The 27,902-nt window shown below is 43.0% G+C and overlaps 2 protein-coding genes and 1 long non-coding RNA gene across 3 annotated transcripts; 1 reads left to right on the top strand and 2 right to left on the bottom strand.

The window, feature by feature from the left end:
• Positions 1-4,642: 4,642 nt before the first annotated feature.
• On the bottom strand, positions 4,643-10,519 carry LOC121105887 (probable inactive serine protease 58). Its single transcript, XM_040644536.1, has 5 exons — positions 10,502-10,519; positions 9,758-9,996; positions 7,966-8,216; positions 5,380-5,516; positions 4,643-4,987 (listed from the first exon to the last, which is right to left on the bottom strand). Exons 1-5 carry the CDS (start codon positions 10,517-10,519, stop codon positions 4,838-4,840), a joined length of 795 nt encoding a protein of 264 aa, XP_040500470.1. The 3' UTR covers positions 4,643-4,837.
• An 11-nt stretch (positions 10,520-10,530) lies between these two features.
• Positions 10,531-18,258, top strand: LOC103669002. Its single transcript, XR_570180.2, has 4 exons — positions 10,531-11,035; positions 12,258-12,322; positions 17,744-17,877; positions 18,203-18,258. It is a non-coding gene; the product is annotated as an uncharacterized LOC103669002 (long non-coding RNA).
• LOC103669003 (cationic trypsin-like) lies at positions 16,178-21,174 on the bottom strand. The gene is made up of 5 exons (XM_008697319.1): positions 21,135-21,174; positions 18,633-18,792; positions 17,506-17,759; positions 16,860-16,996; positions 16,178-16,327 (listed from the first exon to the last, which is right to left on the bottom strand). The coding sequence occupies exons 1-5, from the start codon at positions 21,172-21,174 to the stop codon at positions 16,178-16,180; spliced, it is 741 nt and encodes a 246-aa protein (XP_008695541.1).
• Positions 21,175-27,902: the final 6,728 nt, after the last annotated feature.

Raw genomic sequence — 27,902 nt, 5'->3', positions numbered from 1 at the left:
ATCTTCCCATACAAGCCAGCAACCGCTCCCCTGGGTACTAACTGAAGGAGTTGAAAACTTATGTCCACAAAATCTTACACATGAATAATTACAACAGCTTTAGTCATAACTGCCAAAGCTCGGAAGCAACCAAGATGGGTAAATGGGTAAACAAAGTGTGGTGTATCCACACTGGAATATATATTATTCAGTGATTTTAAAAAATGAGCTATGAAGAGGTGAAAGAAAAAAAAGATGAAAGACATAGAGAATACTTAAATGCATATTACTAAGTGATAGAAGCCAGTCTAAAAATATTATATATCGAATGGCTCCAATTTATGACATTTTGAAGAAGCAACCTAGAGAGACAGTAAAAAGATGAGTGGTTGTCAGAATTTAAGGAGAAGGGGAGAGGGGTGAACAGGCAGAGCACAGGGCATTTTTAAGGAAGTGAAATGATTCTGTACGATACCCTAATTGTGGATACGTGACATTATGCCATTGTCCAAACCCATAATACTATATAACATGAAGAGCAACCCTATGGACTTTAGTTACTAATAACGTGTAATAAACTATGGACTTTAGTTACTAATAACGTGTCAATGTTGGTTCAGCAGCTGTAACAAATATACAGCATCAATGCAAGATAATTAATTAATTAAAAAAAAAAAAAACAGACTACTCAGTGGCCGAATCCAGGTAATGGGGATATAGGTATACACTGCCAAATTCTTTCAGCCTCGTTGCATGTTTTAAATTTTTCATAATAACATGTGGGAGAAGTTTTTGAGGTTTAAGTTAGTTAACATAGAGTGTAGTATTAGTTTCAGGGTTACAATATAGTGACTCAACACTTCCATACATCACCTGGTGCTCCTCACAGCAAGTGCCCTTCTTAGTCCCCAACACCTCACCCCCTCCCCTCTGTAACCACCAATTTGTTCTCTGTAGTTAAGAGTCTGCTTCTTGGGACGCCTGGGTGGCTCAGTCAGTTAACATCTGCCTTTAGCTCAGGTCATGATCCCAGGGTCCTGGGATTAAGTCCTGCATCGGGCTCCTTGCTCAGCAGAGAGTCTGCTTCCCCTCTGCCTGCCTCTCTCTCTCTCTCTCTGACAAATAAACAAATAAAATCTTAAAAAAAAAAAAAGAAGTCTGCTTCTTGGTTTGCCTCTCTCTCTCTCCTTTTTCCCCTATGCCCCTCTGTTTTGTTTCCTAATGCAGGAAAAAAAATTTTTTTAATTGAGTTGTGTGTCTTGAGCACAAGGTTAAAGATACTTCTTCAGTCTATATTGTATGTAAAGAAGGAGTATTTAAAAAGCTATACTTTACCTGGGTCTTAGAGAAGGGGAAGGAGCTTGTCTGGCATAAAAAGAAGAAAAAAAATAATTCAAAAAAAGGACAAGGCTTCTGTCAATGCATGAAAACAGGAAACAACGTGGGGTGTTTGCAGAATAGCAACCATGTATTATAGCTGAAGTGTTAAGAACCAGGTGGAGAGAGAAACAGGAATTATATAATGAGAAGCATTATTATGTAAGCCTTGCATATATGACTTGTGTCTTTATTGTGTGGGAGATAAGAAGCCAATAAATTTATTATTTTATGAAATTTTATCAAATATTTTGGACAGACCCTAAGCCCAGTGTTCATGCCCTGCATAAACCCCAACTTCCTTTCCTTGGGTGTGGGACCTGTGTCTTCCTTTGAACTAATAGAATATGGCACAATTATGGGATGACATTGTGATAATTGCATTGGTACATAATATTAGCGTTGTGTATACACACACACACACACACACACATCCACCTTGCTAGCATGCACAAGGGAGAGTCTTCCTACTGGCGTGGGGAGGTAAGCAGCCACACTGAAGAGACATAAGTGGCAAAGAGCTGTGTATGGATGGCCTCTCTGCACTAAGGATAGCCTCAAGGACCTGAGGGCAGCTTTCAGGGGACAGCCTGCAAAACCCGAGCATCCAGCATCGTGCAACCAGAAGGAAATGAATTCTGCCAACACCCTGAATAAGCTTAGAAGCAAATTCTTACCTCAAAGCCTTGTTAGACCCTGAACAGAGGACTCAGCTAAGCCATGCTTGGACTCCTGATTCATAGAAACTGTGAGATAATATGTGTTGTTTTAAGCTGTTCAATTTGAGGCAAGGTTTTTATGCAACAATAGAAAACCAATGCAAATGCATACCGTGTTCCAGTACTTTACTAGATAGTGATGATTTAGTGGTAAGGGAGATGAGATGATAAAGACTAACAGAGGAGATGGGTGTAAGAAGACTTGCCATGATGAACATCACAATGGGGGAAGAAAAGGGAGGTAGAAACACACAAAGCAGGGACACTAGCCTGAGGGTCAGAAGAAGACCTCCTTGAGGAAGATATGTTCAAAGCTCAAAGGATGAGAAGAAGTTAGCCAAATGAAGAGATGGGGGAAAAGTCTCTGGAAAGATGAATGAGGACTCAAAAGAGAAGAGCACGTATGAAAGAGAGTGAAGACAGAACAAGAAGAATCCTACAGAGCAGACCGTTCAGGAGTTGTCAAGTAGGCACTGCCTACAAAGACCCAGGAGGCAACCGGTGTCATATAACAAGAGCAGATCAAGGGAGCACATCCTTGGGCTCCATATTTTAGATGGAATAGGCTCTATCTTGTTTAAATGGTTATAGGAGGAAGTCAATAGGTAGGGGAAATGGAAAAATATAAAGCAGCAGAGATGCTCAATAGAGTGGTCCATGAAGAAGTCAGAAGAGAAGTGATCCACGTCACAGGTGGAGGTAGGAGCTGGAGATAATAGGGTCTCACTTCCAGGAAGGACGGAAAAGAATGAGGAAGAAAAGCACTAAGTAAGTTTGCAGAGCGGGAGGTGGGAAGCTGAAGTTATCGCTGATGGTTTCAACCTCCCAGCTGGACATCATTCACTGCAGATGAAGCACCGAATGCCGGAGGAGACAGGAGAATGCTTGAGGTGGTCATTATGGAGAATTGTACAGAGAGTGACTTGGGAAATGCAGCATTGCCAGTACGAGTTGAAGGCATAATTTAGAAATGAACAGATGAGCATTTTATTAAAAACTCTGGGATAATATAAATGTGGTTCAGTAAAGGGGGCAAGAGGCATTGGGCAGTGAATCAGACACAGGGAGCAGGGAGAAACTAGGAGTGCGACTGTTGGAGAAGACAGGCAAACAGAGGGCTTGTGCTTTGGATGGCCAAGAAGTAGAAGAAAAGGAAGTATCTTGAATTAAATGGCCTTAGTATCCAAAGTTGAGAATTTGATTATCTTTGTTTATGTGTCCGGATAAGCTATGGTCTTAGTCATAACCCAGCTTTTTCTTTTTTTTTTTCCTTTAGTGGAGGAGGAAAAGCAGAGTATATTAGTGCCCCAGAGCCAACCCTCCTCTCCTCCCCGGCAATCTCTACAGATGCGTGGATTCACCACCTCCCTCGTGGGATGGAATGCCAAACCTCTTCACTTTGTAGAGTCTTTTCCTTCTGTGTCACTATTCTCTCTCATCTCACTGACCCTCTCTGAGCCCTTTACCCTTTTTAGTAGATGACCTCATATCCCACTGCCTCTCCCCTATTTGTGACTCCACGGCCTCTCACTCTGGGCCCATACTTTTAGGTGACTTGGAATCCTCTCAATTCCGTAATTTCAGGTGTCTTGGTCAGTGGGTCTAGGATGCTCTACGTCTCTGCATTCTATGCCAGTGTGAGAGAAGGCCTGAGCCTTGCTCAGAGCTCCTGCCACTATAGCACGGAGCTCTGCTGAAGTCTGCAACTACCAACCGTAAATACACAACTCCCCTCTTGTTATTGCCCAGACATTATCTAAGATCAAGATCTTCGCCTCCAGCTGTCTGCTAGACATGACCACCTTCGTGTCCTTCAAGGATCTCAAATATAACACACCCATCGCTCCTACTCATTACTGTGCTCTGAGCCTTAACCCAAGAAAACTTTGGCTCTCTGCATATTATGTTTGTGACCCACCATCTACGCAGATGCCCAAGTCAGAAACCTGGGCATTATTCCAGACACTTCTCTTCCTCTTTCTACTCACAGTCAATACATGTGAACTCTGCAGGCTCTGCTTCTTTAGTATTTCCCAGTTCAGGAGTTCGATGAGTTTCTATTGCAGAGGTTTTAATGACACCCCCTCTGATTCCAACAGCATAAAAATCGAAATTCCTTCACCCAACAGGTCAGGCCTTCACAATCTAACCTTTGCTCACCTATAAATAATCATCCTTTATCATATCTGGTCTCTTCCTCTACAGACAATTTACTTTCTACCCTCCAGGATTATTTATTTAGATACATTTTCCAGAACATGCCACATTTTTGTCTTTTCCGACTTACTTCACTGTTCCCTCAGATTTATAATATTCTCCCCTAATTTGTCTGCCTCGCTGGTGAAATGTCCCCTGGCTGTGACACCTGGAATGTTTTTTTTTTCTCTGCTGTCCTGAAGCTTATTTCTCACCTCCATTTTAACAAGAGTCATAAGGTGTTGTGACCGGCTGCTCAATGGCCAAGCATAGGTCATGTTCCCTCATGGATCCCGAGCATATGCAGTGTCTGCTAAGCAGCCGATAGCTCCATACTTTTTGAAAGGAATGAACCCATGGCGGGCACTTTGTTACGTTGTCCATCACGCTTGCAGTTAACGTATAAAGAGATCAGGGGTCACAGCATAAGTTCAAAGTGTCATTTTTTTTTTTACTGGATGTTTTCTATTTGGATTCTGTCCAAGAACAAGAAAGATCAAGACAGTTGTGAATTCAGTATAGAAATCATGAAGCTGTTGCCCTGGGGGGCAGAGGAACGGAGCGCCTCAGTGCGTACTAATAGTTTTCATGATCCATTTTGCATAGGGATGAACTTCTGTGAAGAACCCTTCACTTCCCAGAGTGACGCTTCCTTTGTCCCACGACAAGACTCCATGCAGCCTCCCATCACAGATGGCTGGAGCAGCTGAGACTTCCTGCCAGAGAGAGGGAACAGGAGATCAATGTTGCTTTGTCCTCGTGGAAAAATAACAAATCCCAAGATATGGCATATTACGGTCTCAGAGGCATCTAGAGGGCTAGACTCATTTTTCTTGAAAGGTAACAACCCTTTCTTCACATCCACCTAGATCTCACCTCTCTCAGTTCAAGCTTGAGCCCAACCTGAGTGCAAGCAGGAAGAGAAAGGACAAACAGTTCTACCCAGAACTGTAAAATGAGGGAAGGGGAATTAATGACCGACCCAAAGACCTGGGGGGAGAAGAAAGGGACTCCAGGCCTTTTGGATGAGCACCATTTGATTTTCCACAATCACCTCTCCTCTTCAGGGACCCCTTGCTATCTTTCTATCTGAAGAAAGGAAAGATACCTTGACTTTAGAGATGATGTTTAAAGGTTGTCCCACACACATGATGTGTACTGCCGTTCTCTGTCCTACCATATTCCTGCACTCATCGAAGGGTTGAGAAGGCCGGCTTATCCAAGTCAGGATGTCAGGGTCACTAACTGTGGGGAAAAAAAAAACCAAATGAAGTCCACGGTTCCTCTGCTTGTCACACATAGTCTTGTGATGGCTCCCTACTCTGTAAACACACTCCATCCTTCTTAGGGTTTCTCGCTCAGTATCTACGTCAGAGCAGCAGACTCAGAGCGTGACGTTCTCCTTACACCAGCCATCAGATCTGTCATTCTCCATCTCCTCTGCCTAATTTAGAAAGCTTTGAAAACCCACCAGAAGATTATAAATGACCATGAAAACAGACACAAAGCCATCGTCCCTAAGAAATCTTTATACTTGAATGACCATGAAAACAGACACAAAGCCATCGTCCCTAAGAAATCTTTATACTTGAATGACCATGAAAACAGACACAAAGCCATCGTCCCTAAGAAATCTTTATACTTGGTATCTACTTCAACTTCTTCACATTTAATCATAAAGGGAGAAAACTATTTTTGATGCTTTTTCAATGAGATAGATTGTTTATACATGGATTATTTATAAGTGTGTGTATGTGTATGTGTAAGTATCCATGTAGATCTCCTCCAAAGAAGTCAGAATCCTCAGCTCCCTCATTGCAATGGTTACTCTACCGCTAACCTCAGGATGCAAGGATTCTAACTAAGGGATTATATAATTCTAATCTCTGGTGGGGAGTGACAAGGAGGAAGGAAACAAAAAACTGATTAGAGATTGTTCAAACTAACCCTAGTGTTACTTACGGAGCAGGCTTTTTCTGATAGTGTACCCAACCTAATGGCCTAAAACAGAAAGTGTCAACTCGGAAAAGAGAGAGGGGAGTTAGGTTCAGTTTTAAGTTTTTAAGTTTTTATGGGAGTTGAATTGGAATGTGTAGAAAGTAGCCAAGCATTTGAAATAATGAATTCCTAATAAATATTCAAACCCTTGCACCAAAGAGCTTACAGAATTAGTTTGTCACTATGATTCTGACATGCAGAACCTATGTGGTAAAACCTTTGTATGATTTTATTTTGTTTTCAAACAGTATGTAATAAATTACTTTTGCAATTACTTTGAATAAGACTTGCAAGTCAAGGATAAAAATCATAAGCTTCAATTTGTTCAGAAAATATATTCACTTAGATTCCCAGAAATGTTGCTTCTGGATTAAAAATGAAGTTGCCAAATCCTGAGAATATAAAACTTCCCCTTTTTATTTGTTTTTACAGGACAGATGGATTGTTCTGTGGCCATTGTTCTGCAGGGCTTTAAACCTGATTAATGTCATGACAATTGCCTCAGTGAACACAGTTTCATCAAGACAATCAATATCACTTTTTAAAGTCAGCCAATCAGACCCCATGCAATAAACATGCCTCAAAGTGCCAAGCAATGAACAACAACCATGCCCCTACAGATGTCAACCCCCTTAAGCTTCTGAAAGTCCTCCAGTCACTGTACCAAAAGCTTCCCCCAAACTCCATCTAGGCCCAGTACTCTGCTCTGCTCAGTAAGATGGGTGTCTGCTCAGCTTTGCTCTTCCTTACTATAATCATTAATCAATTTAGCTTTATCATTTCATTTCAGATATTGAGTGATGGCCCCATCATCCTTTGACAATCCCTAAAGAGAGTATGATGGGTTATTAGCCGCCACAGGAAGTAAAGACCCACCAATGGCCAACAAATGTGTAAGAAAGCAATGTCTTCCTAACGTGGCCTTGGTAAAACATGCTCCTGCAGAGACCAGACCCTCTCTGCCCCTGCCGATAGAGCTCAGAGGCTGGAGGCGTGTGTGCATGCAACAGGGTCGGTGGCCATTTTTCACAGAGGTGGGTCAGGCCAGAGAGACACCAACAGTATGTCATAAACACCCCCCCGGTGCAGGCCCTGGTATCTGCCTCTGAGGGGGAGCTTTTGGGTGAAGCAGTAGGTAGGTGTAAGAGTTGCACTCTGTGGGTGAAAGAGCTCCCTCAGCTACCCTCATCTCTCAGGGTCCACTTGAGTGAATCACCACCAACATACGTTGGGCTGTCTGTGGCAGGAGGCTGGAAGTGTCCTCTGTCACCTCACCATATGTTCTGTTTTGTTTTTCCCACTGCTGTTGGATGAATTGCTTGGGGGACTTTCAGCAGCTGTCAATGAGACAGTAAGCCAGCCTCCCACAGGATGCCTTGATACTGTTTTTAGAGTGAGGGCTCCTGGTTCCTCCACCATTATCTCAATTCAGTTCCCTGGACTTTGGTCTTGAATGTTCTAGAGATAGGACGGTTCCTGCCTGGTCCACTCATTGGTGGACCACACATTGGCTGCCCTGTATCAGTCTCTGGATGATGTCGCTTGGCTTCCAATCTTGGTAGGATAAGGCCCTGGCAATAATCACTGTAGGGTCAAGAACATTACCTCATGGCAGCCATTCCCTTCAAGTACATCCCTCCACATTTTTCCCCAGCTCCAAAACCTCCTCAGGACGATCACAGAGTCAAACACTTACGGTTTTTGTATTCATTCCAAGTCCAGGTTGGGATAAAGCAGGAATCATTAAATGTTAAGGGCTCCATAGATATGGCGATGGTCCCCACGTGGGAGTCGAGTACAGCAGCCTTGGACAGTTTTATCAGCATCAGGTCATTCTCCAGAGACTGTGCCTTGAACTCAGGGGCGGGGATAATCAATGAGTAATTCCGTATCTGCTCTTTCTTATTTCTGATGCTGGGTTGATATACTCCCAGTCGGATTTTAACACTTTGGAAGAAAGAGGGCAGGGAGGTGGGAAAGAGCAGGTCACAGAACGTCAGAACGGCCACAAATGTCAGAAGTGACCTTCCCGAATCATTTTCACTTTCTCATACCTGAGAACTGAAGTGACCTGCTCTGGTTTGTCAAATTGTACTAGTACTAGTTTATGGTTGTATTAGGGTCTAGAGTTGGTGTATATATAAAATCTGGCATGTATCTGCACAGTCTAGTTTTATTACTGTTACTAAGAATTGGAAAATCTGAATAGGCGGGTAATAGAGATGTGTCTACACCACATTCTCTCAAACAGCCCTTGAGCGAGTGTATCATACCCTTCACTTCTGGATATTCTTAGGTCCCTCCTAGTCTCTCTCAAGCCCATGTCACTATATCTACACTGCCCTGCCTTCTTTGTCATTGGTCCCCAAGGCTCTTAGTCTATCAGGATTCCCATTATGATTTTCCATTATATTTCCTGGACACATTCAAACACACCCACTCCATCACCAGGAGTCCAGTCATGCCAGATACAAGTGCCAATTCCTGCCAAAAACAATTCATGCACTAGATCTGGCTAAGAAAAGAACATCGAGTTTTCCAATTCCCATTCTTGGGGGGGATGAATTATCTTTCCTCTGTATGTCTTATCCTGTGTCGAGCAGGACGTACATCCGTGTTCGAATAAATGGTCTTGAATGACCAGGTGGCTGAGAGCTCTGAGTTTGAAATGAGCTTGAATTGGTCTGCTCCTTCCTGTAGACTCCTGAAACTCTGAATAGGTCCCAGTCACACAGCACGTTCTCATGCAGTTGCAGCAGGGATGAAGGTTTATGAGGGAGAGCAGGATTTTGTGCGGCGCTCCCCTGTCCTTCTCCTGCTACCTGTATCCTGTGGCTTCTGCCTGATTCTTCCCCTCACCCTGTGGCCATTCCCCTACTCACTGCAGGCCACACTGGTCTTCGAGTTGGCCAAATACCTTCACTACTTCCGGGACTCTATGTACCCTGTCCCCTCTGCCTGGAATGTTCCCCAGGCTTTGTGCATTCAGCCGCCTCCTCGTCTTCCTGTTGGTCTTCTCTCTTCAAAGAGGCCTGACATGACCACCCTAACTAAAGCAGATCTCTGGTTTCATTCCTATATGTTACAGCTTGCCACTCTTCTGGTGTTTTATTTTTGGGTGTTTATTTGTTTTGGCTTACGTCCTATACTGGAATGTAAGCTTCAGGAGAGAAAATTTATTTCTATCTTGTTCCCTTGATCTCTGCTCAGTGCATTAAACAGTTCCTAGCACATAGTAAATGCCCAATAATATGTTGAATGAATGAATATTATTTATTCTCCATGAGAGGGTCTCCTGACACCTTCCTATCCATCTCCTCTTAATCCGCCCAAATGGGTATTATTTTTCCTATTGGGAAGGAGATCCTCTCTCTTCCCTGGTCTTCTAGTTCCCCTAGGATGTCATTATGACTTGCTGGGATACCCCACCAGAGCTTCTTAAGTTTAAACAGATCCCTCCCTGCTCCCAGGAGCAAAGCGATACTTACGGTAAGGGGCAGTGGGCAGCCGTCAGTACCCACTCAGGGTGAATTAGAGACCCCACACAGGGTTCTGACCTGGACTGCAGATAGACCATGTAAGGAATAGTAAAATCTTCTGGTAGATTCAGGTCATCATCTTTAGAATCTCTGGCCAGAGCAACTCCTAAAGAATTGATGGGGTCACAGGTGGAAAGAGAGTCAAACAAGATGAGAGGCAAGAGTTGGCTAGGGTAGTTTTTTCCAAGCTAAGGGTTTTCAAGATAATACCAGGGACTACAAATTATTTTAAACATCTTTTTAAAAATCAGAGGGTATCATACATGTCACCAAAGCTATACACGTTAGGGACATTGACACATGTCTTTGCTTGAGATGGAAATATATTAAAATTCTGTGAAACTAATACATGGGAGGATCAGAAACCCTGTTTGGCCATGTGGTATATTACAAAGATGGGGGGGGGGAATGAATTATTCCTTTCAAGCCATCGTTTATTTTGCAAAACATTATTTTTAATTAACTTTTGCCAACTAAACATGGAAGTCATAATTACATACCACCTAACTTTGGCAGTCAGAAGGATGGAAAGGCTTGAGGCAGGGCCATAGGGCTTCTAGTGCACCCAGCCCACCTGCCTTCCCTGCCCACTCCTCTGGGCCCACCTGCTCAGACAGAGGGAAGCATGGCTGGCTGGGAAAAGTGGCAGTCTAGAGAATCAATCTAGAGTCTCAGGAGAGAGGGCGGCACTACTGTGATGTAGCCCAGCATGCCCGCAGGCCTCAAAGGGACTGTGAGAGCACCCTGATGGGATAAGTCAGCAGGGGGAGGGGTTCTTTTGTTTCCTTCAACAGTTAATTGAAGGAAATGCCCACCCCTTCCTGTGTCTTCAGTTGTGGCTGCCTGCACCCCCTTCTGACCCTCCCCACCCTCCTCTGCACCACCCTATCCCTCTCCAGGAGGCCAAGGCCAGCTGCTCACCAGCTGTGCTCAGAAGAGTAAAGATGAGACAGGGCTTCATGGCAGGCAGCGATCTTGCCAGAAGCACACTAGTTGAATCAAGCCGTGAGGCGTCCCAGTCTTTAGTCCAAGTGTCCTCGGCCAGGACAGCTGGACAGAAATGTTAATTGGGGCTTAGAGAGAGAAGCAAGGTCTTATAGCAGCCTTGAGACTAGTGCTGCTCAAAACCCAATTATACAAGGCCCAGCTTGGCGCTGTCTCTCATGCAGGGTGGAAAAGGAAGGAGCAGACCAATTCAAGCCCCTGATGCCTCTTCTCTAATCCCAGGTATCTCAGGAGTCCTGATGTATCTGCTGACATTTCTCCTCCCCTCTCTGTGACATGGCCTTTCTTTATTGTCCCCTCCTCCCTTTGTGACTGTGTCCCCCCTCTCTCTGCCCTCACTTGCCATCTCCCTTCTTCTAAAGGGTCCCTCTGTGATTCTCAGAGACTCACCAAATATTCAGATATGAAATGAATTGCATAAATCATCCCCTGTCCCCCATTTTCCTGATGAGGGTGCTGTGATCCTCATGGAAGTTGTTGGCAAAGTCAGGACTCAGAACTGAATCTCTGACATGTTGAACTTTATCTGAGCCCTGTGCTCCCAGAAAACAGTGACTGTTAGAAATCCTCGGAATTTTGTGTTCAGGGAAATGGCCACAAAGAACTACCTTCCACACAGAAGTTACTAGAGATTTTGTCCACCATTCTCACGGCTCCCATAGAACTCAGGACGACTCTCTTGTTTACCTGTGACAAGACCCAACACAGACCTTTCCCCTTGTACTTGCACCTTGCTGAGGTGGCCGGAACAGACCCTCCCAACTCCCTGGTCTTTTTTTTTTTTTTTTAAGATTGTATTTAGTTATTTGACAGAGAGAGAGACAGCGACAGAGGGAACACAAGCAGGGCGAGTGGGGGAGGAAGAAATGGGCTCCCAGCGGAGGAACCTGATGCGGGGCTCCATCCCAGGATTCTGGGATCACGCCCTGAGCCGAAGGCAGCCACTTAACGACTGAGCCACCCAGGTGCCCCCCAACTCCCTGTTCTTTGTCTCATGAATGATTAGCAAAGCTTAGAATTCCTTTTTCCCCTGAAACTGGCTAAACACAGAGAAAACACTTTTTGTTCACCTGAGAAGTCCCCTGACTGCAACACAATTGTTTTTCTCAACTGCAAATCTCCCACCTGTAACTTGATTATTTCTCCTCATAGAAGTGTTAAGGCAAAACCATCCTGCTGAGACACTCTGATCTTTGGATCTGGGGAGCTCTTACTGCAATGGTCTGAATAAAATCAATCTTCTTACTTGTTCAGTTTTTGTCCTTGACTTTGATTATTCTTCAATGCACTACACTCCTGTTTATAAGTTAGTCTTTCATGAGAACTTCTTGAATGCCCCCTATATGAGAAAAAATATTTAACAAAGGGCTATCTATCCTATGTATCAAAAAATATTGACACAAGGAGCTAAGCTTCTATGGGCAGATATCGCTTTATTTTACAGGGTATGAAAGGTCATAACCACGAGGCGGACAGCTGAGAGTCATCCAGAGTTTTCAGGAGCAAGTGGTAAGTATGTGAACTCATCTGTTCCTATGATTAGCCATAACAAGAAAAAAACACTTTTTTCTCTAGGCAGTTGTTCGTAATCTCAGATTGTTACCTCTTTATATATGTCCTTATTCTTGCTCCAAAGATACCATGGCTTCCTGGATCTTCTGAATTATGAATTAGGTATTTATGTGTAGTAAATACATGTTAGTGCGGATATCTCTTCTGACTCTACAAAGTGGCTTTTTATTTTTAATTGTAGTATGTTTTCATAGGTCTTTTTAAAAAAAGATTTATTTATATAAGAGTGAGAGAGAGAGAGAACATGAGAGGGAAAGGGGCAGAAGGAGATGGTGGGAGAGAGAATCCTCAAACAGACTCCCTGCTAAACCCCATGAGGGGCTCCATCCCAAGACGCTGAGAGCGTGACCTAAGCCGAAGTAATGTCGCCCAGTTAACCACCTGAGCCACCTGGGAGCCCCTGTTTTCATAGGTCTTTTTATGTGTTTCTCTGATTCCACGGTTGATCCTAGAACAACATGAGTTTAAACTGCATGGGCGCATTATTTGTGGACTTCTTACAGCACAGAACTGCAAATGTATTTTCTCTTCCTTATGGTTTTCTTAATACCATTTTATTTCTCCTTTACTTGGTTGTAAGAATAGAGAATGGAGCACATGTACCAAGTATGTGTGAATCAGCTGTTTGCGTGACCAGTAAGGCCTCTGGCCTACAGTGCGCTATTCGTACTTAAGTTCTGGGGGAGTCACAGGTTATCCAAGGGTTTTTGACTCTGCAGGGTGTTGGTGCCCCGACCCTCACGTTGTTCAAAGGTCCACTGGACTTTAGAAGCAGGTCTGTGCTTTCCAGTCACCCACCCCTTTATGCAGTTTGCTTTTCCTGCAGCGTTTGCGTGGGTCAGCAGTACAGTCTATGGTCTCTGTTTGTTTCCTATCTACCAGGGAGAATATATATGCCCTGGAGGTAGGGTTTCGCCTGTTTTCTTCTGCTGTATCTTTAGTGCATAAAACAGGGTCGGCACACTGTAGGTCTTCAGTAAGTATTCGTTGAGTAAGTGCTTGAATAAATGGACTAGTTACATTGTCTCCACTGAGGGACAGGCCAGGTTTATTTAAACAATCCTCTGTTAAATGGATATTTGAGTTGTTTCTGGATTTTCAGGATTTCGTAGACAGTATATTGGTAAGCAGTCTAGACTACTCTAGTGGAGATTGTGGCTGCCTCCTTTCGATCTACTCGTCCTTCTCTTGGTGACTATCCTGATAAGTACTCAGTTAACCAAACATGTACCATGAAGGCCAAATTTCTTGCAGAATGAAAAGCCCAGCCCTTGCTCTGCCGCTATGCCATGTCACTTCATTGTAATTTAGCATAATCCCCTTAGATTATTGGCTCAGGGTGTGCAAGTGACCAAATTCAGTTAAAGACACACAATATGATGTCTGCCAGGGGCATCTGGGAAAGAAGCTGTCTAGATCTGTGGGGAGCAACTTTATCTCTCTCCCTGGATACAGACAAGGGAGAGTAGGGCCCCGAGGGCCATTTCGATCACAAGGTTTTATTCCTAGAATAAACTGACCCTAATGAGAGTAATGACAGTAATGCACGGGGAAGAGGCAGGAATAAGTTGGATCCTTGACATTTTTGCATTGCTGTGTCAAAACGTCCTTGAAACCCTCCGCATTTCTAAGCTTCCATATGAATTGGATATTCTATTCCTTGCAACCGAATGACTTCTAAATGCTACACTCCCATTGATACCTTGTTTCTGTTTTTATATGCATGTTGTAATAGGGTAGAGTTCTGGAAGTGAAGTTGCTGGGTCAAAGGGCATACAGATTTTACATTTTAATATAAATTACAAATTACAAAGAGTCAGATTTTAAAAAGTCAAGAGACAGAAAGTGACAAGAGAGGCTAAAAGGAACTATTGAATGGTATCAAGATATAGGATTTGTTTGTTTCTTTAATACTTTTCATTGGGCCTGCACTGATCGCTCATCTTTCATCTATGTCAGATAGCCTGCCAGGTCTCTGAGGTCTCTGAATCTGCCCTCAAACTGTGCTGAGGTGGGTAGGGGGATATCAGTGGTGGTGCTGGGGTGGAATAGAAAGCATTCAGAGGAAACAGGAGAATCATTAAGCTCATTTGTTTCTGTAGAAAAGCCTGAGACGTTTAGCCAAGGTAGAACTAAAGCTACCCGTTTTAACAAAGAAGAGTTATATATGAAATTAACTTAGGCTCTATGCAAGCATGAACGCAACTCAATGAGAACTAAGGCAGTAAGTCAGCACAGCTTAGTTACGACCAAATATTTAAGAGCCTTGAATGCAAGGAAAAGGAAATTGGGCTCCATCCTGGTGACATTGACAAGGCGATATCAAGGGCTCAGGATTGCTCCCTATGAATGTGCCATCCAGAGTTACAAAGAAATAGACATTTGGTAATGGGGGTGTACCTTCCCATACTTTCCTCTTCTAAGATACCCACTTTGGACTGCATGTTTGTGTCCCCCCAGCAAGTGTATGTGCTCAAACTCGAATCCTAGGTGGGATGGTATTAGGAGGTAGGGCCTTTGCAAGGTCTAGATAAGGTCATAAAGGTGGAGTCCCCATGATGGGATTAGTGTCCTTATAAGAAGAGACTAGAGCCCTCTCTCTGCCATGTGGGGACACAGTGAGAAGGCCACTATCTACAAGCCAGGAAGTGGGCCCCCACTATTTCAATGGCAACTTGATCTTGGACTTCCCAGCCTCCAGAACCATGAGAAATTAGTTTGTGGTTTAAGCCACCTAGTCTATGGGATTTTTGTTATAGCAATCTAAACTGACTAAGACAATATCCCTCCTTCACCTTATTACTGAGGATGGGAATATTTCCCCCTCAAATCTCCTCCACCTGCTCCAATGTTGCCACACTCAGAACCCATGATGTATTTTTCCTGCATCCATACCAGATATGCCCAGGAATCATGTGCTGGGACCTGTACTCGAAACCAACTCTGTAGCCCAGTCTTCTATGAACTCGGTGTAATAGATCTATTTTCTGCAAAGGTACTTGCATTTGCGCTTCCTTTTTCCTATAGTTTAAAACACCATGTGATTTGGGCTGAGATTTAATATTTAATATTTAATAATTTGGGCTGGGGGACTCTGGTGGAAGAGGGGTACAGATTGCCTGTGGACATCGAGGCTGCTACAGCAATACAACCCCAGTGGGAAAACCAGAAAGATCTTAGAGAACTGGAACATACAGGTCAGTAAAACCTTGGAGAATGCAGGAAATTGGAGATTTGTAAAAATTTCTTCACCTGGTGGTTTCCCTCATCTAGCCTCACAGAGTTTCAGATAGGTTAGAGCACAGAAGGAGACCATGGTGTCACAGCCCTGGCAATGCCTCGGGATTCAGGACAACTAGAGCTTGGTCTCCCCCTCGCTATGAGTTTGGGGAAAGACTTTGGGCAGTTGATTTTCACATTCTGCACCTTGGTGTCATCATCTGTTCAAAAATGTGACGGTAACATTGACCTCTAAGCTTATCCCTGCTTATATCCTCAATGCCCCACACAGAGCCTTACAGATAGTGGGTGGTCAGGAAATTCATTTTGATCAGGCTGAATGAATCACAACATAATCTCTCCAATTCTATCCTCGTGTAATTGTTCAATTCTATGTCCACCCTCTTACTCCACAGCCTGTTTGAAGAGAAAGTTCATAAATACTAAGTAAGGACAGTTCTTGACACATGTGATGTGGAACAAAATGTTTTTATTTAGATACTGTTGTCAGATATGCGTGGAAGGTGAACGTGACTAGTAGGTTGGTGCATGGAGGTGCACGTGCTTACATGCCTAGTTGGCAGCGATGGTCTCCTGAATCCAGCTCACGTAGTTGCAGACCTTGGTGTAGACACCAGGCTTCCCTTTTTGAGCACAGCCAATACCCCAGGAGACAATGCCCTGAAGCTCTCCGTTGCAGACCACAGGCCCACCAGAGTCACCCTGCGCAACAAGGAAGAGACAGTAAGAACTCCCAACTATGCCAAGATGCGAGAAAGGCTCAGTGTTGTTTCTCCATTACCCTGGGTCCATTTTCCTAGGTTGCTGATTCTCCAGGCATTACCTTCCCTTTGCCCTGGAAATCCAATTCTCAATCTCTGACTGAATATCTCTCCTTTTCCTCCCTCCTCAGAGCTCCTGCTCTGGTCTTAGTTGAAGCCATGCAAGGCCAAGAAGGGATGAGGACTGTGAGTGCAATGCCGCCCAGCTAGCCCTGCTTATTTCAGAAGCTTCCTTCTACAATATACCTGCTCAGCAGGGCGCCTGACTGTCCTGTTTGCACAACATCTTCTGTGTATCTTTTTACTCTTGGCCCTGGCTATTAATGTCTCAAAAAGAAAATTTATCACTGCCCAAATATATCCATGGTCCCTTATAATCCACCCCAGAGACAGCTTTCCAATCCGTGTTTTGAGAAAGGGAACTATGGTGGAAGTGCATGAAGCTCGGCTGGAAGGAGTACAAGGAAACTGACCTGGCAAGAGTCCTTTCCACCCTGCAGGTAGCCCAGACAGATCATGTTGCTGGTGATCCTGCCAGGGTAGGCATTGCGGCAACTGCTGTCAGAGAGGATGGGGGCTTGAAGACACTGCAGGACATCAGGAAACTGCTCTGATGGGTGCAAGAGTAAAAATGGAAGAACATTACCCACAGGATTCCTGGAGTTTTTTTCCGGATCTTCCCCCCTTCCTTCCCTACTCTCTCAGATTGCCAGTAACTTCTATTTTGGAAGAACAACCGTTATCTGCAAAGTCTTCCCAACAGTTTTAATCAACAAGTTGTTCTCTCTGACTTAGTATCAGTGACTACAGGTAAATCTAGACACTATTTCCCAAGCAGCTCTCTACTTTAGGCAGCACCAAATCCCTCTGTTCTGTCCACCTCCTCAGTTTCTACTTCTTTGCAAATCACTAATCACACTTCAACTGAATATCTGCTACCATTAGCATAGCTCATTTTTGTTGAGTTTTCCAGCAAGGGAATCTTCCTGAGATTCCGGATACTCACAATCTATCCTCTGGGAACCTTGCCTTGAGTGACAATTTGGACTAACCGACCCTCAACATGTCTTTCACTTCTAGGATTTCCAGCCTTGGTGCTTTTGTTCAGGTGACACTTACCCCCGGTGCTCTGGGTATTCCCCCAGCCAGAGATGAGGCACTGGGTACCAGCAGCCGCACAGGATGTTGGCAGAGAGATAGCAGTCACTCGAGAGTTGAGGGTGGCGGGTGAGCTCAGTTTAATCAGCATGATGTCATTATCAATAGTATTTGAGTTGTAATTGGGGTGGCGGATGACCTTGGCCGAATTGATGAATTGCTCGCCACCCTCAGAGACTGCGATGTTGTATTCTCCCAGACGCACCTGGATTCGGCTGGATTAAATGATGCAAAGATCCTTCAGGACCAGCTTGCGCCTTTCCCCTTTCCCAGTTCGCCCCAGTCATGAGCATCAGCACGAACAGCATCCCCTGCAAGCATCTCCACACGCAGGTAACTGTGCACTTAAGGCAGCCCTACCAGACCTGGCGCGGGTGAGAGTAACTCTAGGGGGGTGCCCTACCCCTACAGACTCAAGCCCACCATCTTGCTAGAAAGTTAGATACGTTTAGTTCCCATGACTAAGTGATGCCAATAAAAGGGTGGGAGGTGACACAGGAATTGGTGGTGACTGCTCAGCACCTGCTACTCCCCCTGGTTGGGATTACCCATGACTGTAGGGAGCTGTGGCAGGAATCCGAGACATGACAGAATTTTAAGGGGGCACAATGAATTGTGTTATTTTTTTTTTAAGATTTTATTTTTATTTATTTGACAGAGACAGCCAGTGAGAGAGGGAACACAAGCAGGCAGAGTGGGAGAGGAAGAAGCAGGCTCCCAGTGGAGGAGCCCGATGTGGGACTCGATCCCAGAACGCCAGGATCACGCCCTGAGCCGAAGGCAGACGCTTTAACGACTGCGCTACCCAGGCGCCCCCCTGAATTGTGTTATTTTTAATGTTGTTCTGGAAGCTTCGTGTGGGTTATTACCTTCATATGCCATTTTTTTCCTGGTTGAGCTATCATGATTACCCTTCCATGTAAAATCCCCTCAGTGCATCATTCAGTGCCCAGGGTGAATGATGAGGCTCCTAGAATCTGAATGCTCGCCCCTCAAGCGTAACTGTGCAGTGTACCCTGATTGTGCTTTGGCAGGGCTGGGCCATGGGTTGATCTGAGAGAACAGGGATGTGAGGATTGGTCACTTACGACTTGTAGCAGTGAGCCGCAGATACCACCCACTGGGAATTGATGAGGGAGCCGCCACAGAAGCGGTCACCCAAATTCAGAAACACCTGGTAGGGTACAGAATTCTTCTGACAGGTGTAACCCCCAATGATCTTGTCATCATCATCAATGGGGAAAGCAACTGACAGGGAAAAGTTGGAAACAATCAGTTAAACAGATCAGATTCATTTTGGAATTTCTACTTACTGCTGTTTTTGCAGATGAACTAGAAAAGAGAAGATAATGTTTTCTTGTCTCACATAATCAGGAAATGATGTAATTTTTACATGACTTTTCCAAAATTTTATTAGCCCATACCTTTAACACATACCCTACTTATACTATTATAAGTATCTAATTTTTTAATTTATGCTTTAAACTTGATAAATATACTGTTTTTAACATATGCACCCCACCTATGCACACACACACACACACACAAACACACACCTTGATCAGAGACTCTTTATGTAATAAATTCCCTCAACAGTACTATCTAAGGGTTAAAAAAATATTTTTTTAAAGATTTTATTTATTTATTTGACACAGAGAGAGGCAGCGAGAGAGGGAACACAAGCAGGGGGAGTGGGAGAGGGAGAAGCAGGCTTCCCACTGAGCAGGGAGCCCAATGTGGGGCTCTATCCCAGAACGCTGGGATCATGACCTGAGCCAAAGGCAGATGCTTAGCGACTTAGCCACCCAGGCTTCCCTAAAGAATATTTTTTACACAAAACGTTGCTCAGCAGTTATGCAAACAGGTGTTCAATAAAGCTTTGCAGTAATCATACTTTTGTTTAATTACAGTAGTTGGACTAGGAAAGATATCCTCATGACGTAACGCAAAGGAAGCTATTGGAAGCCACCTAAGAATGTTCTAGCCTAGAAGGAATTGGGAGTTTTGTACTCTTATTTTTTTTTTAAGATTTATTTATTTATTTATTTGACAGGATAGAGACAGCCAGCGAGAGAGGGAACACAGGCAGGAGGAGTGGGAGAGGAAGAAGCAGGCTCATAGCGGAGGAGCCTGATTTGGGGCTCGATGCCGGAACGCAGGGATCACGCCCTGAGCTGAAGGCAGACGCTTAACCGCTGTGCCACCCAGGCACCCCGGGAGTTTTGTACTCTTGTTCCCCCAATTTCTATTTTGATCTGGCCTTAAATTTTCATGACATAATTTCATAGAACATTATACGCTTTCCTTATCCAATCTTTCCCTTATCTCAATTTTCTTTCCAACATTTTAAAATTTATTCAGCATTCTGAAGTCTGCCCGCTGATTTATTAAGATTTTCGATGGCTCCCAAAGTCTATGATTATATTATATGTACCCTATTCAATTATTTTCAAGTAATTTTGAGAAAGACATTTCCAGATGTAGAGATTAATGTATTGAATTCATACCCGTCCAATTCGGGAAAGTTTAATAGTAAGGTCTGTATAAAATTTGGTAGTATAAAAAACACAAATAGACATTTTTCTTTCTTTTGATGATTAAATGATACGTTACATTACATCAGAGAGACTTCATTAGCAAAGATGTTGTAAAATCAGCCCATAGCTTTTATACACGGAAATGAAGTACCTTCACTTTTGAAGATCCTTATGGAGATGCCCATCCGAGTAGAGGAGATGTGGGCTCTGACCCTCTTAGAGTCTTCAATGAGCCCAAACTAGTCACTAGTCCCAATTTTCACTGCCAATGATTAATTCCAAATGCTTATAGAGGTCATTAATGTTCACTACCCTTTCCTTTTCTCTCTTTCTCCATAGATTTTACCTTGAAGCGCAGGGCACTTTCTGCCTCTTAATACTTTCTGCACTAACTACACTTGCTCACTACCATCTTTCCCAACAAGTGAGATTTAATTGTGTATAGACATTTGTAGGACTGTAGTTCCCCCCCCCCATTGTGGTTTTGTTTACCTAGGTTAACCAGAGTCAGGAAGCAGACTATCCATTTTCTGATATATCCTCCAAAGGTCATTACTAGCCTAACACTACGTCGAAATGCCTATGTCATTCACCCCACTTCATCTCATCAGGTAAGCGTTTTCTCATCTCACATCATCGCAAGAAAGGTGAGTTCAGTAAAATAACATATTTTGAGAGAGAGAGAGACAGAAGAGCATAGTCACATAACTTTTATTACACTACATTGTTAGGATTTTGTTGTTCTATGTCATTATTAGTTATATTGATAATCCCTTACTGTGCCTTATTTGTAAATTAAACTTTATCATGGGTATGTATATGTGGGGGGAAATAGTATATATGGGTTCAGTACTATCTGTGGCTTCAGGCATCTACTGGCAGTGGATGAGGCTGCCACAGAAAAGAGGGACTACTATAGACACTGTCGTTTCCAAATTTTAAGCACCTTGAGTACAGAGATTCTATTCAGCATTCATTGTTGTCTTTCAGAGTATAAAGTGAAAACAAATACATCATGGACACCCACAGATCCATTTATTATTATAAGCTCACCAGCAGCTCCCAGCAGGGCAAGGAAGATGAAGGTCTTCATGGTTGCTCCCTGGATTTGGACTGGGGAGTTCCATGAACGTCTCTCATCCACAGCTATTTATACCTCCGGGTTTGACATTGACACCCATGGCCATGGGTGCCCGAAAAGTGATTTTACTGGAAACTCACTAATCCAAATTTAGAATTCATTTCTGTGCCAAATAGAATTCAGCATCAGATTTAAACATTAGCTTTTGTCTACTTTTCCAGAAGGTTATGGGAATGGAAGTAATAAACTCACCTGGTGCTATTTGTTTCCCATAATAGAAAAGTAAGTTGGAGTAAAGTCGTGGAAGAGGGCTACGGGTGTCCTATTTTCCACACAAAAAACTTAGGTACTTAGTTGTCTCACCTGTGAACTTTCATCTTGAGGACCATCTTGAACACTACCCCCGTGATGTTTAATTAACATTGGCTCTCTCACAATTGTAAAATTTTTCTGTGGTATCTCTGGCCTTGGATATCCATGTTAACTTTTCCTTATTAATAGGGATAACTTGTTTCCTTGAGAAAAGAAACTTTGTTCTGAATTGAAGCTATGATCGATCTAAATGGAAGAGTGAAAGAATCACATTTACTAGAATGTAGTATATGTTCTAAGTATACAAAAACATTGCATATATTAATTAATAATTCTCTTTACAATCCTAGAAGGTACCTATTACTATCCCCACTGTACATATGGGAAAACTGAAGCATGCAAACTGCAGGAGACTTGACCAAAATCACATAGCAAGTACACAGTGGGGTCAGATTCCAACCCAGGAAATCTGGCTTCAGAGTCTGTGTGCTTAACTGCTGTACAACACTTCCCCAGTAAGTTCACCACATTTGGACACCAAGACAATGCAGACATCTCGGCCAATGATAATACAATTGAAATTTAGGGAGTGCTTCCTCTGTGTCAGGCACTGTGGATGGGATTTATATACATCAACTCATTCAGTCCTTACCAACTGCTTTCTAAGTATTGTTCTCATCTTTACCATTTCATAGATGGGGAGGGTGAAGCTTAGAGACATTACATGTCTTGCTCAAAGTTTTATAGTCTTCAGTGGTCAACACAGGGTTCAATCTCAAGCAGCCTCATTTGAGGGGTCATGGCCTCCACTGTGATGCCATAAACATAACTAAGGAGAACAATCTGAACTCTACCGAATCAAAGGATGACCACAGGGAGCAGAGAGAATTCTTAGAAAAATCTACGAAATGTGTTCATGGAGCAGCAGTTGTCATAATTAATGAGGCATGGCAGAAACATCCAGAACAAGTGAATCTCAGGAAGAACTAACCTCTAGCTCCGTATAACCAGATTCCACTCCCACACATCTGAATGGCCCACCAGGATTTACTTCTGCTTTAGCAAATCATCCCTCCTGAAGTAGATTCTTACTCTTAACACTTGAAGGTTTGCTGATAAAAAGATGATAACTAGAAGGCAGATTGACATTTGAGGCCGGGTAATTCTGTGTTGTGGGAACCGCCCCGCACTCTGTAGGATATTTATCAGCATCCCTGGCCTTAGTTACAAGTACCACTAGCCCCTCCTCCCAGTTGTGACAACCAAAATATCTCCAGACATTGCTAAATGTTCCCTTGGGTTCAAAATCATCCCCAGCTGGGACAACTGATCTAAGGAGAAAAGATGGGCAAAGTAGCATCTAAGGCCATAGACATGGGAAAGTGCCTTGAACGTGAGGACCATGTAGATACTCATTAACTCCTGAATGATGGCATGTAAGGCAGGGGGTTGCCCTTTCCTGATCCCAAATATCTCAGGAGTCCTGATGTATCTGCTGACATTTTCCCTCGCCTATCTGTGACATGGCCTTTCTTCGTTGTCCCCTCCCTTTGTGACTGTGTCCCCCCTCTCTCTGCTTTCCCTTGCCATCCTCCTTCTTCTAAAGGGTCCCTCTGTGATTCTCAGAGACTCACCAAACATTGAGATATGAAATAAATTTCATAAATCATCCCCTGCCCCCTGTTTTCCTGATGAGGAAGCTGTGATCCCCATGGAAGTTATTGGCAATGTCAGGGCTCAGAACTGAATCTCTGGATTTCCTCTGACATGTTGAACTTTATCTGAGCACTGTGCTCCCAGAAAACAGTGACTGTTAAAAATCCTGAGAATGTTGTGTTCAGGGAAATGGCCACAAAGAACTACCTTCCACACAGAAGTTACTAGAGACGTTGTCCACTCTTTCTCATGGCTCCCATAAAACTCAAGATGACTCCCCTGTTTACCTGTGACAAGACCCAACACAGACCTTTTCCCTCTTACTTGCACCTGCTGAGGTGGCCAGAACAGACCCTCCCAACTCCCCATCCTTTGTCTCATGAATGATTAGCTAAGCTTAGAATTCTTTTTTCCCCCTGAAACTGGCTAAACACGAAGAAAACACTTTTTGTTCAGCTGACTGAGAAGTCCCCTGACTGCAAAACAAATTTTTTTTCAACTGCAAATCCCCCCACCTGTAACTTGTGTATTTCTCCTCATAGAAGTATTAAGGCAAAACCATCCTGCTGAGACACTCTGGTCTTTGGATCTGGGGAGCTCTTACTGAAATAGTCTGAATAAAATCAGTCTTCATACTTGTTCAGTTTTTGTCTTTGACACTGATTACTCTTCAGTGGGCTAAACTCGTGTTTATAAGTTAACCTTTCATAAGAACTTCTTGACTGCCTACCCCCACAGAAATATGCGACAAATAGTGGGTCAATCGGGGATATTGGTGTACAGTTCTCTTGTAGTGTCCTTCCTTCTCTGGCTTTAGTATCTGGCTCAGGTTGGCTTTGTACAATGAGTTTGGAAGTGTTCCTTCCTCTTCAGCTTTTTGGAAGAGTCTGAGAGGAATAGGTATTAATTCTTCCTTAAATGTTCTGTAGAAATTGCCAGTGAGGTTATCTGGCCCTGGGATTTTCTTTGTTGGGAGGCTTTTGATTACTGAGTCAATCTCTCCTCCTCACCGATCTGTTCAGATTTTCTAATTATCAAGTGCTTAGGACAGTGAGTTCTAATGCCAAATAGGAAATGCTATGTAAATGCTTATTAAATGAAATACCTGTGACTTTACTATCTCCATATTTTCCAGGCTTTTGGGGATGCCTTTCTTTCCCAATGTCCCAATATTCTTGTGAAGCCTATATAGTGGTGAAGAGCATGGACTCTGGACTCCAGCTTCTAGGCTTTGATTCCTGGCTGCAAGACTTACTAGCTGTCTTACCCTGAGAAAAACAGTTGACCTCTTAAGCGTCGTGTAGGGAAGAATATTAGTACCTATTTTATAAGATAGTTGTGAGGATTGACTATTTCTCGAAAGCATGAAATGGTGTGACACATCGAAAAAGCTGAATAAGTCCTGGTTGTGATGATGATGACATTTTTCACCTGTGCAGCAATGAGGAATGAATCCTGAATACGAGGAAGGAATAAACCTTCAATATGTCTCTGGCTCACAGAATTCAGGGCTGTCCTGGGCACGCTGCTCCTGAACTCAGAGCATGCTGGGGGCATCTGGAACAGCAGGTGTCCACAGTCTAATATGGCTCTCTCTACTGAAATCTATTACTGTCTCCTCTCATTGTAACTATGTTTGGCTTGTGACGCCCAGTGACAAATGTGAGACTCTGAACAGATGTGGGAGGATGAGGGTGGAGCCCGTCAGTAGTCCCAGCCTGCCCTGCGCTGCACTCATTCTCAGCTGGCTTCCTTCTCAGGCGTGAATGTGGGTGAAGAGACTTTTGAAAGGTAGTAAGGGCCCCTACTAAGTTTTGTGAAGTAAACACCCTGGCATTTCACTAAAACCAGACAATATTTCTGCTCTGGAAAATCTATTACATGTTTATTGAGAAAAATATGGGGGAAAAACAACAGAAATATAAACCATCAATAAAACTCACTTATTATAACTCCACTTAGCGTTGTCCACTATTAGCACGTCCAGCATTGCAATACTTTTCGCTCTGCCTATTCTCCACAATTTTCCCTCAACAAAAAAAGTTAACAATTTCTTGACTTTAAGAGCAAGCAGTTTTAGGTTCACAGCAAAGTTGAGAGGAGGGTACAGAGATTTCCCATATACCTCGAGCCCTCACCAGTGCATAGCCTCCCCCATTACCAACATCGCCACCAGAGCGGTCCATTTGTTACGATCGATGAGCCTACACTGACACGCTACTACCCTTCAAAGTCCTTAGTTTACCACAGCGTTCACTCTTCTTGCTGTTGTATGGTCAACATAGGTTTGGACAAATGTATAATGAATGACATGTAGCATTAGAGTATCATACAGAGTATTTTCATTGCCCTAAAAGTCCTCTGGGCTCTGCCTATTCATCCCTTCCCTGACTTCCACCCCTTGGAAACTACTGGTCTTTTTGTTGATGCCATGGTTGTGCCTTTTCCAAAATGTCCTATTTCTGGAATCATACACTATGTAGGCTTTTCAGTTTGCTTCTGTCCCTTAGTGATATGTGTTTAAGTTTCCTCCATGTCTTTTTGTTGCTTCATAGCTCATATTTTTTTAGCGCTGGATCATACTCCATTAGCTGGATTTCTACAGTTTATCAATACACCTATGGAAGAACATCGTGGTTGCTTCCAAGTTTCTTTAATTTAATTTAATTTTTATTTTTATTATTTTTTATTTAAATTTAGTTAGCCAATGTATAGTACATCATTAGTTTTTGATGTAGTGTTCAATTATTCATCAGTTGCATATAATACTCAGTGCTCATCACATCATGTGCACTCCTTAATGACCATCACCCAGTTACCCCATCCACCCACCCACCTCCCCTTCTGTAACGCTCAGTTTGTTTCCTAGAGTCAAGAGTCTTTCATGGTTTGTCTCCCTCCCTGATTTCTTCCCACTCAGTTTTCTCTTCCTTTCTCTATGATCCTCTATGCTATTCTTTATATTCCACATATGAGTGAAATCATATGATAATTATCTTTCTCTGATTGACTTGGCTCACCTAGCATGATACCATCCACTTCCATCTATGTTGATGCAAATGTTGGGTAATCATCCTTTCTGATGGCTGAGTGATATTCCACTATATATATGAACCACATCTTCTTTATCCATTCATCTGTTGAAGGACATCTCGACTCCTTTCACAGTTTGGCTACTGTGGATGTTGCTGCTATGAACATTGGGCTGCAGGGGCCCCTTCATTTCATTACATCTGTACCTGTAGGGTAAATACACAGCAGTGCAATCGCTGGGTAGTAGGGTAGCTCTATCTTTAACTTCTTGAGGAAACTCCATTCTGTTTTCGAGAGTGGCTGTACCAGCTTCAAAGTTTTGTTCTGTTTTTTTTTCCCTTCAGTTTGGAAAAATGTTTAATGACACGTATCTATCATTATGTTATCATACAGAATATTTTCACTGCCTGAAAAATCCTTTGTACTCTGCCTTCCTCCTCCTTAACCCCTGTCAACCACTAATCTGTTACGATCTCCGTAGTTTGGCCTTTTCCAGAATGTCACATGGTTGGAATTATACAATATGTAAATGTATACACTAATTCCTTCCTATTGAAGTGACACCTAAGCAGCTTCCAAGCTTGGGCCATGAAGAACAAAGCTGGTATAAGCATCCATGTGCAGGCTTTTAGTTTTGACAATCACGAAGTTTCTATAAACATCCATATGCATCTTTATGTGGAGATAAGAATCCATCTCAATTGTTAGATCCTGTGGTAAGATGACAGACAGATACCATAGCCAAGATGGGGTAGAAATAGATGATGCTTAGACTGAGCTACTCAGAATGAACAAGTGCTCTCAGACTAAATAACAGCTTTTTTTAAAAAAAGATTTTTATTTATTTATTTGACAGAGAGAGACAGCCAGCGAGAGAGGGAACACAAGCAGGGGGAGTGGGAGAGGAAGAAGCAGGCTCCCAGTGGAGCAGGAACCTGGGATCACGCCCTGGGCCGAAGGCAGACGCTTAACGACTGAGTCACCCAGGCGCCCCTAAATAAAAACTTTTGTGTTTGTATCCACTCAATGAGACAGAACTTCTTAATTGACTTTTAAAAGTACAACTAAAATACTGCTAAGATAGTAAGTAAATATCTTTTTTTAAGGCCTTTGAAAATTTTATTTCAATACCAGAATCACTTGTCATAAAAGATGAATGATGAGAATAGTTTGCATTTAAATAATAAATTCAGTAAGATTACTAGGGTAAAAGGGGCTTCTAATTGTCTTATGAAAGCAAATTGTCTCAGATGAATTCATCTTGACCATATGCCGAAATTCTTTGCTTGTTACTGGAAAAACTAACAAGTGGATTATGGTGTATGCCAGTATGAAGTAAACTTGCACCAAGGCTGTCTATCCTAGATGAGAAAAATATTTACACAAGGAACTAAGCTTCTATGGGCAGATATCACTTTATTTTACAAGCTATGAAAGGTCATAACCACGAGGCTGACAGCTGAGAGTCATTGCAGAGTTTTCAGGAGCAAGTGGTAAGTAAGTGAACTCATCTGTTCCTATGATTAGACACAGCAAGAAAAAAAAAACAGTTTTATCTCTAGGCAGTTGTTCCTAATCTCAGACTGTTACCTTTTTAGATATTCCCTTATTTTTGCACCAAGATACCCTGTCTTCCTAGATATTACTGAATTATGAATTAGGTATTTATGTGTAGTAAATATATGTTAGTGCGGATATCTCTTGTGACTCTACAAAGTGGCTTTTTATTTTGAATTGTA

Source organism: Ursus maritimus, unplaced genomic scaffold (assembly GCF_017311325.1).
Source record: "Ursus maritimus isolate PB19 unplaced genomic scaffold, ASM1731132v1 scaffold_3, whole genome shotgun sequence".
Taxonomy (NCBI): Eukaryota; Metazoa; Chordata; class Mammalia; order Carnivora; family Ursidae; genus Ursus; species Ursus maritimus.
Note: the sequence above shows the minus strand (reverse complement) of the source record. Positions and strands in the feature narration are given on the sequence as shown.